Here is a 16,699-nt window from a genome sequence, read left to right as displayed (position 1 = left end):
ATCCGGAGATTCGTGAGCTCATTCGTGGACTTCCACTATCTGTTTCTCACTATCTGCACAAACCCGTAACCAATCCCACCTGCTCTTCAGGAAGACCACTGCGGCGTCCTCGCCATGCTAGAGCTGAAACCCAATGGCTCCGGCAGGTTTCACCCCTCTGTATTTACACAGACCTCACCTGGACTCACTTCCACTGTAATCTATACATGCTTTGCTTAATTAGGTAAAGATTTCAATTCTTACAGACGATGTAAACATATAAAACGATCACCATGTGGAAACCAAGCGCTCCAACAATTAACTTTGACACCTGCCGGTATGAATTAATCACTTAGAAACTCATATTTCAGATCGGCCTCAACTGCTTTTGCATTTTGAATGATTTGTATTAAAAAACGCGTGCGAGTCTTACATCGCAATATGAGAGAGAATGGCCTGAAATCACCCTCGGTGGCTTTTAGTTGCACGCAAATCAAAGCAGAATTACTGTAATTTCATTCAGCATAACACAAACCATTTCTTGAAATCATATTGTATCCTATTGTAAGAATTTCCATTCATTCAAAAGTTATAACAACAACAACAACAACAAAATGGAATTACTATAATTTCAGCGCTTCTAACATGTGAAAATCATTCACGTTATGGTCAGATATGTAATTACGAGCCGGGAACTCAAATTTTCATTAAAGCTCTGACTTTGACTGGTGAAAATACCCGAAATATCAGAACGCCTGAAACAAGCCCTGTTTTACGCAGTTTTGATCTTGTTTTAAAGACATTTTGATGTGCTGTAACGGGAAAACGCGACAAAACAACGATTCAAATTATGATTAATTAGCGATAATGAGAACTGGGAGCCAAAATGTGCTTCATTATCCCACGATTTTCATTCAGCAGTCGAATTGAGGGTTTTCTAGTGAGGTGAATCGCAAAAAAATTAAATAAAGAATTAAAATAAAAATAACACACACATACAGGTCATATCTCATCCGAATATCTCAATAATAAATATTTATAATATTATATTATTTTCTTAGTTTTTTAATATTTTATTTTATTCCACTTTCATAATTAAATGACCATTTCCTCATATATTTTGGGATAAATTATGACCGTTTTCTTAGTAAACTCATCTGATCGCTGAATGGAAATAAAATCGTTTCGTTTTACAAATGAAAGAAACGATTCGGTATCCAACGCATCAAACGGGTTACGATGCTAAAGCTGCTTTAGACCAACGTGCGCTCCACGGGCGAATTTGACTTGAATTAATCGTGTAGTCATGCACTTTGCCATCATTATTAAAAGAAATCACACTAAGCCCAGTTTGGCATTATGAGCGTAGCCACAGACATGAATAATTCATGAGCCTGAGGACATGAAGACGAGCTGTCATCGCGTAATTATGGTAATCCTGACATGAGTGTCACATTAGATTCAGATGCCTCGTCTTATCAAGAGCATTTCTACGCTTTACGGGCTTCTGGGGTTGATGCTATATGCAGGTCTATGGAGACGATGAAACGTCTTCCTGTATGATCAGATGGATATGTTTTGGGGTGAAAGTCATGTATGCACTCACCCCGTGTCCGCTGCACTTGGCCGAACAGTCGTGGACCCCGAGCACGCTGATGTTCTGACACTGTCTGTTTATACACATCTACACACACACACACACACACACACACAGTTTATTTAGTTGTGTCAGTCAGTGATGATTGACAGCACAGCTCCACCCAAACATGACACGATCCATCCAAACAGGGTGGAAAAGTGTCTCATACTATGCATGTGTCACACATTTACTGCTTTATAGCTATATTTCATTAATACTGTGATGTCAGGGTTATTTCCAGTTATGTCAGGATGTGACCAATGAGAGCATTCGTGCCTTAGTTAACAAGCCTGATTTCATTTACCGCTCAATCTCGACTAAACATGCAGTTATTGCTTTTGCACGTCACCAGCGACTTCTATCGATTTTGATGTGCAAATGAATTATAATAATATCGGAGCGGGGTCAGAAATAAACTGTGGGTTGAGGCAAAATGCCAAAGCTGTGTAAACTCCGCCACATTTGCGACACTTGACATGTTTCGTAATACACTTTTCCAGGCATACGAGGAAAATGATGCTGGATTTTACATGTAAATGTGAGTTTGGTAAACCCGCAATGAGCCTAATTTACATAAAAATGTGATGTTTGGCACAATTTCAGCACATTTACCTAGAATACATGTAATGATATGCCAGTCTTTGAGCTAATACATTTTCTATAAGAGTATATATAGAGTAAATGTTATTTATTTATTTAAAAGTGTGCGTGGTAAAAATGCTCCTGAGAATTATACAACCCAAAGCAATCCTTTCAAATAATAATTAATAATAATGCACTTTATTTATGAATCATTTTACCTTAGAACATCCCTAAAGAAGACTATATAGCTAACAAAAAAGCATTAGTTAAACATGATCCACACATAAGCTCTAGTTTCAAATCACGTAGCAGCACAGTTTAACCCATTCTTCATCCCTGATGTTGTGGATCTGAACAAGCGTGAGTTTTATTAAATGGTAGGGTGGCAGTATCTCATTATTTACTCTGTTTACCATGTTTTCTCCACACTTGGTGCCGGTGAGCACGAGGCCCGGATCCGGCATGTCATCTCCCAGATACACATGAGTCCCGCGGCAGAGGATACGCCCTCCTTCCTGGAGAGGGATGTTGGTTTCTATGGAGACGGCATTGGTGCCAATCACCGGCCGATTGGCTCCGCCCTGACACTGGATTTTCCACATTTAGCATCTCTGGAGAACAACAGGGAAAAAATGTCATCTTAAATATATTACAAAAGTAATTTATTATATAATATATATATTTTTTATCTTTTTAGGTTACCTTAAGATAAAAAAATGAATACATAATAAAATATATATACAAATATATAATAAAAATTATATAATAAAATTATAATAAATTTGTTAATGTATGTTTGACATTTTTTATTTTATGTTTTATAGGCATGATATTATTTTTGAATTGAATAATATAAAATAATAATAAATGTATTTTACAGATAAACAAATATATATATTTTGTTTATTTGTAATATAAATTCATCTTATATATATATATATATATATATATATATATATATATATATATATATATATATATATATATATATATATATATATATATATATATATATATAAGATGAATTTATATTACAAATATATATATATAATTAATGCTGTCAAATGATTAATTGAGATTAATCACACGAAAAATAAAATGATATGTGTGTTTTCTTTATAACTATTATGTAGGTTATATATAAATGCACACATATTTCTAGTCCTACAAATTATATTATAAATAAATACATTTAATATATAAACATATATTTTCTCCTGAAATTTAGATACAAATCTACACAATACTTATATACACATACATACATACGGAGAAAAACTACAAAACACACACATATGTGTGTATGTGTGTGTGTGTGTGTGCGTTTTGTATTTTTTACATTTAGCCTTGTTTTTCTCTGCTTGCCCAAATAGACCTGTAACCTATTTTGGGGTCGTGAACTTATCTCAAATTTAGCTCAGAGTTTCCAGTCGCTAAAAGAGCCCACGTTTCCCAGACTGACACATCTGCCGTGTTTTCACAGCGCTGAAGTGTGTTTCCTCTGCCGAGGATCGTGGTAATGGGACATACATCTTTGATTCCGATGCAGCCAAAACACTGAGAAATAATGAGGCATCCTCTCCACCAAAGACCAATTACTGCATTCACAGGGCAGTTTCTCACGCAGTCGCATCCAAAGAAAGAAAGAACCGAGACAGACAGACAGAACGTGGCTCGAGTCCCTTTGGCCAAAATAAAGAGTCATTAGCCGCTGAAACTGTTTCTCTCTCCGTCTGTCCACTTCAGTCATTAAAGTAATTACCAAATCGAGGATATGATCCGTGAAGCACTTAATAAAGCAGCCAATCTGAGCTCAATTAAAATTAAATATATGACAGGTGTTACCTGCATATGCAAATTACTCTGACATTTTCAATAGGCTTCTGTTCTCTTTCTTTTCTGTTCTCTTTTTAAAGACTTGTGTTGTTATTTGTCTAGCTGTTTGATTTCTCAGTGGATTCATCTCCCTCTCGCTCTGTGTGTGTGTGTGTGTGTGTGTGCGTGTGTGTGTGTGAGCGTGTGTGTGTGAGCGTGTGTGTGTGTGTGTGTAACAGCCAGTCAATAAAGAACAGGGTGGGAAGAAACTGTTGAGAGAAATTCATTTAAAATTTAATTTAAGTAGAAAATGTAATTTTAAAAGGGAAAACACTCGAAGACCTAAATAAACACCCCTCGGAAGACTTCAGAAGTTTTGAAGTCGTCCTGAAGTGCACTCACTAAAAGCAACATTCTTTCAAAAATCTGTAATAAACTATTCATTTTGCAGCAAATCAACAATCATCTGCTGGAATATAAAAACCCTCCCTTATGCACCTGACGAAGCCACTTTCACACTATATCAAAGACACAATATATTTATTTTTTACGCGTGCTATTATGGAACGACTGATTATCACATCGTTAGTTTGAACCTACATATTTAGTTTAATCCAAAGAATTATGAAACGATAATAACAAAACAATTATAAATACAAAAATGTGGTTTTCCCGACGAAAATAAAAATTGTGACTAAACAGTTTGAATTTATAATAGCCCAGTACAAATTTGAAAAGCTGTATTACAAAATATCAACATTAAAAATCTTTTATTAATTTATTATCTCTATGATTGTCTGCTGCTGATGCAACGGTGCATCAAAAATGAATTTTATCTTACCGTGCTTCACATTTGGCAAACGATCCCTTTGCATCTTTTCCACAGTTTCCATACGGATCTCCCGCTGAGTTGACTCTTTCGAAACAGATTCCTGGAGCTGGTTTTGCACCTATTAAACACACACACACACACACACACACACACACACACAACGTTCTTCACATATAGTGTAACTGGAAACACAGATGAATCCAGACAGCAGCAGCAGAGGTTCCTCCAGGCCTCCGGGCGGCGCTGTTCTTACCCTGTCCCCACAGTGTGATGCACTGCTGCTCGTGGGTCTGGCAGATGCCGTTGTAGCAGTGTCCGTCGACTCCCTGACAGGTGTGTCCGTCGTGCAGGTAGACATTAGCGGGGCAGTGAGGATCGGCGCCTGTGCAAAACTCCGGCAGATCGCAGGAGTTACTGGACTCACGGCACGGAGTCCCTGCAGGCTTCAACTACACAACAAACAGTTAACTTTTACCTTAATATATTCATTTTCCTAGCTGTATTTTTAGTTTTAGTTTCAGAATAATATGCACTTTGAGTCTTTTGTTTGTCTTAGGTGGTTTAATAGCTCGTTTTTGTCGAGATTATATTTAAAAACCAAAGTGCAAATAAAGCGCAATGAGAACGCTGACTTAGTTTAGGAAAAAATTTACATTTTTCATAAGTGTCAGTTTTTCAATTGAGATTTATACATCATTTGAAAGCTGAATAAATGAGCTTTCCACTGATGTCTGGTTTGTTGGGATTGGACAATATTTGGCAAATACAAATAAATATCTATAATTTGAAAATAAATATTTAAGTAATAAATGAAAATATTGCCTTTAAAACTGTCCAAATGAAGCTCTTGGCGATGCATATTACTAATCAAAAATAATTTTAATATATTTATGGTAGGAAATTTACAAAGTATATTCATGAAACATGATCTTTACTTACTGTTATGATTTTTGGAAAAAGAAATATTTATAATTTTGACCCATAAAATTCCATTTTTGTTATTGCTACAAATATACCCATGCTACTTAATACTTGTTTTTGTGGTCCAGGGCACATTCTATAATTATACATTATTTTAATAAAATTATATATTATATTAAGTAACATATTATTGTAAAATAACTTATATGTGAATGATAAATGTCATCCTTAATGCACAATTAAATGCATAAAATACATTTATTTAGCTGCACAGTTGAAAGTAAATAATTCAACAAGATATAAAAGACATAAACAAATTGACCAAAACAAGTGAATTATGATGAATGATGAAAGTTACCTGACAGTCTTCACAGCACTGTCCGTGCGCACATACAGCTTCCTCTTTCAGTGTGCATGTGCTGGCGTTACAGCAGGGATTCAGACACTCCTACAGAGGCACAGATCCATAGAACTGTTTTTAACATTAATAGTAGCACAAATGAGCTGATTTTTGAGCAATAAATCAGCATATTATAATCATTTCTGAAGGATCATGTGACACTGAAGACTGGAGCAATGACGCTGAAAATTCTGCTTTGATAACAGGGATAAATTACATTTTAGAATTACAATAAAATTCAACTTTGACTGTTTACCTCCATTTCTGATCAAATAAATGCAGCCTTGATGAGCAGAAGACACTTTTATGTTTTCTAATTGAGATGTACATTTGCATATGCGTAAAAATCGTGTCTCGATAATTTCCCAGGTGCTTTTTTCTGACTTCTGGCTTTGTGGAAATTCGTAACTTGAACACGAGCATCGTTGACGGATGCACAGACCAACACTGTACCTTTTCGCTATGCATTCTGCGCCGCCAGCAACATTTCAGCAAAGACATCAACGGACAGATTTAAACCCTCAGGAAACACCTGAAGTGCTCAGACGCAAACAAAAGCTTTTCTCTGCGGCCCTCGCAAAATCTCCCGGTCCAGCGTGACAGATGCATGCTTCTTCTCACAGCGTGATCACAGAAAATGCTGTTTATTTCAGATCTGGAGGAGTGGCTGCTAATGATGCACGACTCACTGGAGAGTGTGGAAAATCACGGCACATATGTGCTGCTTAAGGGAAACATGTAAATGTCTGGATGAAATATGCTTTCCAAACCAAAACATACACACATGAGCTCCAGCTTACGTCTAGATCGCCGCAATCGCACTGCTCTCCCTCCTCGACGTATCCGTTTCCACATTTCTGGCCTCCATAGAGCACCTTCACCTCGGGCATGTTGAACAAACACATGCCCACACCTTTCTCCAAACTCGCCGCGAGATCCTTCTTGCTGCACGTACTGAAGACCGTAGGGAAAGGATACCTGAAAGAAAGCAGAAATATTATCTCGCTGATTATTTTTTGTCACTTTTGTGACATTCAACATATGCACACATAAACGGACCAATCAGGCAGAGGAACTCTTGCCAAGGAAATGACATCATCGTGTAAGTGCTGACTGGCACGAGGACCAACGAAACAATGAGTCCTGCGTCTGTAAGAAATCACACTGATTCACCAGATTGTATATGGGAGGGAGAAGTGTGTGTGTGTGTGTGTGTGTGTGTGTGTGTGTGTGTGTGTGTGTGTGTGTGTGTGTGCGATAGCACTTCATATTACCCGTGGTTTCATTAGGACTGAATTGTGGTGTTTTCTTATGCAAATATCACTATTAAAACCGCACAAACAGAAAAACTCAAGAGCAGCTGCCTCACAACTCCCAAGCAACCACCCACAAACATTCTAGAAACACTTAAACACCGTAGCAACTCCCTAGTAACCACTCATCACATAGCAACCACCCACAATGGTCAGGCAACATGTTAAAAACATTTAAAATCCCACAGCAACCTTCTAGCAACCACTTACTAACATTCTGAAAACACTTAAAATACCATAGCAACGCCTTAGTAACCACACACCACATAGCAGCCACTCACAATGAACAGGTAACCTAATAAAATATTTAACCTGTTTATTATGGATAACATTTGTTAAGTATTAACTACGACTTTTCCCTCAATAAATTCTCATTTTGTTGCTTATTAATAGTTAGTTAGGTATTTGTTAAGTTTAGTTATTGGGCCAGATTAGGGATGTAGAATAAGGCATTAATATGTGCTTAATTAGCACTAATTAATATTCTAGTAAAATGCGTGCTAATAAGCAGCCAACAGGTGCCACCGTAAAATAAAGTGTTACCCAAAAATGTTCAGAGTGCAATAAAACCACATAACAAATGCCAATAAACCACCCTCAAACATTCTAAAAATCAACTAAAATGCCATAGCAACTCCTTAGTAACCACTCTCAACATAGCAACAACCCACAATGCTTAGGAAATACAGAACCATTAAAAACAATCCAGAATGCATTAACAATCATATAGCAATTGCCTAGCAAGCAACTACAAACACTCTAACAACACTTAAAGCACGATAGCAACTCCTTAGTAACCACTCTCAACACAACAACACACAATGCTCAGGCAACATAGTAACAGGTATGAGAATGCCATAGTAACTACCCACAAACATTGTAAAAACATGATAGCAACTCCCTAGTAACAACTAAACATAGCAGTCCTAACCCACTCAGAATACCACAGCAACCACTCAAAACCACTGTCAAAAATCACATAGCAACCACTAACCAAGACCCTGGCAACGGCCCACAACACCCTTTTGAATGCACAGACATCTTATAGTAAAACTCTAGTTCTTAAGTACTTTAGTTTGCGGTTTCCCACAGCACACAGAAACACTTCCACGCACGGTGGAGATGATTTCACCGAAATTACACACACACTCACACAGTAAAAGTGGCCCACAAATCCACTCTGAATATCACTGCTCCCCTGTGGAGCGTAGCAAAATGTTTCGGCACAGCGACGAAATCCCGAGTTTACAAACAACCCAACAGCCAGAGAAATGACAGCCCTCGCTCGTGACTGACAGCGACGCGATCCAGCTCCCAGAGAGAAGCATATGCTGTATATTATGAGACTGGCTGATGAGCTCACGGTGATGAAGACCATCTGTGATCAGGCAGGGATTTTAGGAGGATTTAGGGATGGTGATTGCAGGACTCGATGCAGGTGTGCATCATCGCAGTCGGATGGTTTCATTAACACGCCGAACGCTGCTACATCACTAAACATCCTGATGAATTAAATCAGTATGATTGGTTGAGTTACAACACATGCTGGAGGTCTGGAGGTTGAGTAGCCTATTAAACACACAGATGTTCAAAGACGGTCTTCTTCAGATATTATACTGCCAAAAATCACTATAAGCATTCATTTTCTTTTAAATTTAAAGTTAAAACGCATTGAAAACGGAAATTGATTACAATATTAACGTATAGCGTATTTACACAGACTACACATTATTGTAGAATAATCAGGCCCTGAATGCGTATACGCACATAGACTGAATGAATGCCGTTTATTTTACTATGTTTTATTCGTCTTGAGTAGAAATGTGTCCACGAAAATATTAAGCAGCACAGCTTTGATGATAACAATAAATGACTGCCTCAGAGCTTCTGCGTGAACAGGAACAGAGCCAGAGCTCATCTTCAGACTGCGCTGCTGTTGAATATTACTTCTTTCAAATACATGCAACATGCTTAACTGGCTAAAGATGAAGCACGCGGACTGGAAACTTTAATGCAAGTTCTTCAGACGGAAACTCATAACACGCCTGTTGTAGCTTGATTTTCTTCTCGAGGTTGAAGATTACTCGATTCCGTGTGATTGTGATGAGTTTGTATTCGGTAATAGCTCTTGAATTATTGAAATTGTTTGGCACAGACGGCTTTGATTGGCTCTGATGTGATTGTGAAGTGTGCGGCGCGCGTCTCTGCTGTAACATGTCATGCAGTTAGAAACATCTGTCGGTGCTGTCAGACACATCACACAGCGATAAGAACCGCGTAATCCATCCAGGTCGTCTGGTTCTGGTCTGGATTTCCAAAATCAGCCAGTAAAGATGTCTCAGAGAGCACGTGATGGGATATGACTATATCAAATGCTTCATATTTGGTTGTTGCATTTGTTTGTGCAAGTTCACATTAAATAGTTCCCCTAGGTGTACATTTTCCAACTTGTTTTGGATACAGGCTACTCAATACGGGTTCATTTATTTATAACTATTTTTTTGATCCTGTACCAGTGACTAAGGCGCCAACATCACTGATATATCAGTAATGCTATGAAATACAGTATTTGATATTTTGAAATCCCTCCGCTTTTAACATTTAGAATTTAGATAGTTTTTCAATAGTCATTCAATACCAATTTCACAACAGGACTCTTGTAATTTAAAATTATAGTACTTTTTTATAGTAAGTTTATATATATAAGTATATATTTTTGCTAAGTATTACTTACAAGTGTGTATATGTACATTTTCAGTTTATTTATATATATATATATATATATATATATATATATATATATATATATATATATATATATATATATATATATATATATATATATATATATAAAATAAACTGAAAATGTACATATATGTATATATATATATATATATATATATATATATATATATATATATATATATATATATATATATATATATATATATGTGTGTGTGTGTGTGTGTGTGTATAATAGGAATAAAAGAAAATGAATGTAGTTTTATGCCAATTAATAAATTACACATAATAAATTAAAATAAAATAAAAATGTAAAAAATAAGAAACAAGAAACTGAAAATAATATACATTTACCTTCCTTTAAATAATTTAAAGCTCAATATTTTTCCAGCTAAATTCATGACAACTATGCATTATGTTAATACATATTTATTATATATTGTTATGTATTTGGGAGAAATAATTCTATGTAAGAATGAATCCTCTTGATTGTTATCAAAAACATTCATATTTGCCACTCATCTCTACCATATTTTGGCACTAAACAGCCCGGCTGAGCTGGTTTACCAGGTGGACCCACAGAAAAGCAACACTAAACCAGTACAGATCAGCATGGCAATACAAACTGGGTTGTAAAACATGCAAAATATCTGTAAATTAGTACATTTCCGAATATAAAAGCATGTGAAGCTAACTGCCACGACGATGTTTCTTTGCTCGTACATAATCTGTATGACGCTCTCTGTATTACAGCACTGTTGTTTTTGGGTGAGCTATCTCTTTAAACTGAACAAGTAACAAGTGTTCATTAAATTCACTTTTGCAACTCAGACTTTGCCAACGATCAACCAAAGAGCTGGGCAGCGCCTACCTCCCACCTCCTCAGATCTACAGCTTATCTTTTCAGCACGGACCAGCGTTTGCTTCAGAATCCAGTTGGCTTTGCGCGCCATTAATATGCATCAGAGCCACCGAATACTGTGATGTTCGCTTCGTTCCTGGCAAGCGCACCGAGTCCACGGGGCAAACGCGAGCGCGGAAATCTGGCTCGCGTCGGCCCTCGCGCTCGCTAGACCAACTGTACCCGCGACGGCCGGAGCCAGGGTGGCATGAGCTTGCGGGAGGGTGAGAGATAAGCAGATGCTTCCTCCTGCCTCCTGATGCCAGCTCAGAGATCAGCGCTCAGAGATAAGCCACAGCGACTCGAGTGTATCTAAGCTCTCAAACACCTCCTCTGGACCGGACTCAACAGGAGGCCCACATAATGGAGATGCTGCCACGGGCTCGGAGATCTCTATGAGGGAGCGAGCGGCTTCCAAACACTCTATAGAAATATAGCAGCGTCAGGAGCCGCAGCAGCTGTGGGCTCAATGGAGAGAGTCGCCTACGGAGTCATGCTGTATTTATGTATGCTGTAAAAATATAGTTTGTAGGTTAAAAGTAAGTTCGGTACTATATACAGAGAAACACAGTAAAACACCTAACCAGATATTTCACAGTAAAACCAGTAATTTGTACGCTTTTTTGCATGTGAATAGAACAAATTAATGTATAAATTACAGCCAAAACTGTAAACCAATACTCCCAGAATTCCCTCTGTGGCAAGTATTTTGCTTAAATAATCATGTTTTTAATAGTTTTTGTTATCAGTTATCTACATTTCGACTTTATGTTACTGTTACACTTTTTCTATATATATATTAGTTATTAATTAATTAATTAGAAATTTTCACACATTTAAATATATTCACACAGTTAAATATATTAGAACTTAATTCTGAAATACTAAATTCATTTGAATTGAGGTAGCAAACAGGAAGCAGAATTGAGAAATGGCTGAATTAAAAAAGAATAAATAAACGCTAAGTTTTTATATTGTATCATGCATTAACACAGGTAATGTATTGAGGGTAATTTTATTCATTTAAAAGCTTATTTATAAAGTGATAAATATATATTTGTACTTTACTAAACTTGAGTACTTTTGTATTTTAAGTCATTACTAAATTCATTACAACTAAGTGCATTATTAAAATGGATATTTAAATATGTATTTTTACAGATACGCTCAAACTTTTGTGAAACAGGTTGGAAGAAAGCTTCATAGATTGCACTGCCTTAAAATACCTTAAAAAAAAGTTAAATGTCTTTACGCAATTTCTGTTCACGTCATTCCAATTCAGCTTGGCCTCTTGATTTAAATTCACTCTCATAAAATCAAAGGAGACAATTCTAAAAGATACACCAGCTTGAAAACAAAATACTGGTGGCTTGAGCTGTCAATCAAACGGTCTCTTCCCGTCTAAGTGGGCGGTGCTTGTTCAGAATAAGGCACTGATCACGTGTTGTGACCTCGGATCAGATTCATCAAACCTGCAGGAGATGCTTCAAACCTCACAGGGATTTTTACCACTGACGTCTTAATTAATGCAATTATATAGATGTGAAACTCATAAAGGAGCACCTGCTGTGATGTTAAATTCATTGGCGCTTTGATCTATGAAAGCTCTGTGAGAACAGACGCAGACTAATGCCCTGTAATGGAAGAACTATCGGTCTTAATTGTCTGATTCCAGATTCTCATTTGTACAAAATGCGTGTCAAGTGCGTTTCTTATTTTCTGTCTCTCTGGATCAGATCCGTTTTCCTCGTCCGGTCCTCCGTGACAGCTCTTTACGAGCACATCACGGAGCGGTGCGTTACGGGTTTTTCATGGGTGCCGTCCAGCTAAAACACTGGTGCGGATGAACTGATACACACACGAGGATGCTGGGATTGAGTTGGCGGTGCGCAACCATCTGCCTCATGACAAAATCAAACATGGCCTGCAAATGTGTGATTTACTTGCCTGGAACACAACACAACTACTATTACAGGCTCAAAACTGCTGCACGCCACACTTTATACCTGGTCTATAACAGGAGTCAAGAGCAATCACAGCTGTTACTCTCGGCCAATCAGAAACACCCGCCGCCTGTCAATCGTTGTGCATGTTGAGGTTTCGGTCACAGTCAGCATTTTTATTAACTGCTGCTAATTGATGAACTTGAACATTTTCCAGATCTCTGGTAAGACTACTATGCATAATAATATATACAATTATATATATGTAATTTAATAAAATGTAATACAAAATGTAAATGTAATCCATTTTTATTTTAAGTTTACGTACAGTTTTAGTACTTTTGCTGTTTGTTTTTGTCTTTTTATTACATTTAAATGCTTATAATGGTTATTATATATATATATATATATATATATATATATATATATATATATAATAAAACTAAAACTAAATAGACACACATACATATATATATATATATATATATATATATATATATATATATATATATATATATATATATATATATATATATATACATATATATATATATATATATATATATATATATATATATATATATATATATATATATATATATATATATATATATATATGCTATGTGTGTGTGTTTTAGTTTATTTTCAATTAACTTCAATATCACTGATACATAAAACAATAACATTCCCAGAAATCCACTATCACTTTAATATGTGCGGCTAAACAAGTGTGTTACAGTTTATTCCTGAAGAGAGTTTAATCAAACCCTTTTTGTTTAACGTATTCAGTCAGCATGTGCTAAAATTGTCTCTGCGTTTAGTATAAATGTGTTTAATTCATGTGTTTCTCCATCACAGCTCTCAGAACATCTGACCATAAAAGCGGTCATCCCGTTTAACAGATGACAGAATAAATGAGCAACAAGTTGCACAAGCCCTGATGTGTTCACGAAACGACTCTCAGCTGGTTTGCGTGACGCAGACGTCATGAACCAGCCGGTCAGCTGGAAGCATGCTAATGAGCGCGTGGCTAAAGGCTAAAGGCTAATGCTGTCCCGCTGGGTGGGGTGTTAAAGTGTGCTGTTGTGCAGATGACCAAATGGAGCTCATTACAGAGTAATGAAGCAGAAACACCGCTAACAAACAGACAGAGACGTCATGTGCCGAGCAGGCCGGAAACTCTGGGTAAAGTGGAATAAGAAACCGATTCACACAGACACACAGTCAGCTGATGGGTTAGACTAGATTTTACTTTTACTGTGGGCTGTTTGTTTGAAAGCAAAAAACCCATCCAAATAACAACAAACTTTGTTGATTTTCACCAAAATAAAATGAATTTTTTAAAAATGGCCAATTACTCTAATAAAAACATATATTTCCCACAAAAATAGAAGAACAGATTTAGAACAAAATTAAGGTTAGAAAATGACCAGGTAAACAATTTCTTTAATGAAGTAAACAACACTTTTATATTTACTGTAATATATATATATATATATATATATATATATATATATATATATATATATATATATATATATATATATATATATATATATACACACAGTATATATTCATTAAAAAAGTTAGATTATATACCTCTGTAGTAGCAATATATATATATATATATATATATATATATATATATATATATATATATATATATATATATATATATATATAATATATATTAATACTTGCAGGAAATATACATTCAAAATATACATACAAAATTAACCTAAACAAAAAACACACACACACATATATATATATATATATATATATATATATGTGTGTGTGTATATATAGACTATACAGAGATTAATTGATTTGGGAAATTAATCTTGCTGAAAAAATTTTTTTTTTTATATCAACAAACCATAAACACTACTGAAAAAATAACGTTTTCCAAACATTATAAAAAGCCCCACCCCATATTTACACCCAAATTCCACCATATGTTAAGAAGATTACAATTCTGAAAGCACCACAGAGCCCCGGTGCAAAATTGTGAACGTCTTTATTACAGCACATTAAACTGATAAAGGACTATTGGAAAATAAAAACCAGTTACACACATCGGCTTTAAGGATCCCATTCACTGAAGCGGTACGGTTTTCTCACCCGGTGGAGGGGGTCATGATACACCCGCCGCGGTCCACGGTGGCTCTGCAGCCGCAGCCTCGCTCCGGCGTGTCGTGGTTCATGCCAAAGTTGTGTCCGAGCTCGTGGGCTAAAGTCACCGCAGCGCCGAGAGGGTTATCAGAGTGATCCTAGAAGACAGAGAGAGCGAGAAACCATCAGTCAAACAAATAAATAAACCAACTCGGCCTCATAAAAACACGTACCTCTGCGCGCTTTTTGTGCAACACCGTTTTTATGTGCCTTGCTGCACGCTTCGCCCCAGTCTCAAAGAGAAATGTGAACTCAGAGGCGCTAAAACAACGGGATCAATACGTAAACCCTGGCACATTCTTATTACGTGTATATAGGTTCGTTTGAAGCTGGATATGTTTGATGCTGATGTTCAAAAGCATCAGTTTTCAAACATCCCAGCATAGTTTCGAAGTGATGTACTTCAAATAATTGTGTGAAAATTGCGCTTTATTAACCCAAACTCTGTAAATTTGCATGAAAAGGAATAAAAGGTGTTTTACCGCCTCTAGTGTTCATTTCTTTTGGAAACTGCAGTGATATGTACTTGATGCTACGCATTTCGCGGTTTGCTAAAAAGCGCACCGGTGTTCGTTTACGCCGCGAGACCAGGTAGCAATAAACGCTTGGCGAATTCAAATAAGCAATCAATTTCAATTTAAAACAAACAAGAGCAATTTCTTCCTCCGCGACCCTAGAGACCCGAGAGGCGTTATCCGTCCTGTTCCACCTCCCCCCCCCACAGATTACATCTCTCCTGCATGTTTGCTTTTCTCTCAGAAAACGGTTTCACATGAGATCCGCAACGAGCAGACGCTAACGGCCTTTATAATTACTTTTCCACAAATCCGTCAGAGCAGCATGACTGGAGATCCTCGGCTGTAATTGCAGACCGTCCGCGGGCTTTGTTTGGGAAGGTGTGTGCTGATGAGGCAGGACAGACACAATTACAGTCGCTTTGGTGAGGCCGCGTCTGCCAAACACGTGAAAACCAAATTAAAAAAGGAGGGAAAACCGCCAGATTCGGTTCTGTTCCGAGCGATTATGAGCGTGAATGGGCAGGGGGAAGTTTTATTGCTCGGGAAGGTGCTCTCCTTCAGAGCTAAAGAGACTCAGAAACCAACGCTGGAACAAAATGATTTCAAAAATTTGGGGTCGGTGAGAAATGAATGCTTTTATTCATCAAGGGTGCATTAAAATAATCCAAAGTGACAGCAAAGAATAGGCTTTAATAATGTTTTAAAAAGACTACTCTGCTACTCTTTTGAACTTTCTGTTCATCGGATATACTGAATAAAACCACGGCTTCTACTGTAAAAATGTGTATAATAAAACAGAAATTCTTTCAAATTCTACAAACTATACTAATTGTTTCTATATTTCAGCACACTTTTTTCAACACTGATAAAACTGCTTCTTGAACCAAATCAGTATATTAGGATGAAGTCTGGCGTAACGATGCGGAAAATTGAGCTTTT

General features: G+C 36.6%; 1 protein-coding gene across 1 annotated transcript in view; it reads right to left on the bottom strand.

Moving 5' to 3' along the window:
* The window catches only part of LOC122355148 (disintegrin and metalloproteinase domain-containing protein 12), an 86,809-nt gene that overhangs the window by 10,980 nt on the left and 59,130 nt on the right, over positions 1–16,699 (bottom strand). The window contains 8 exon segments of the mRNA XM_043253181.1: positions 1,586–1,663; positions 2,614–2,792; positions 2,795–2,811; positions 4,857–4,965; positions 5,101–5,296; positions 6,127–6,216; positions 6,969–7,146; positions 15,192–15,340. Of these exon segments, the coding sequence (XP_043109116.1) occupies positions 1,586–1,663; positions 2,614–2,792; positions 2,795–2,811; positions 4,857–4,965; positions 5,101–5,296; positions 6,127–6,216; positions 6,969–7,146; positions 15,192–15,340 (996 nt within the window).

Source organism: Puntigrus tetrazona, chromosome 12 (assembly GCF_018831695.1).
Source record: "Puntigrus tetrazona isolate hp1 chromosome 12, ASM1883169v1, whole genome shotgun sequence".
NCBI lineage: Eukaryota > Metazoa > Chordata > Actinopteri > Cypriniformes > Cyprinidae > Puntigrus > Puntigrus tetrazona.
Note: the sequence above shows the minus strand (reverse complement) of the source record. Positions and strands in the feature narration are given on the sequence as shown.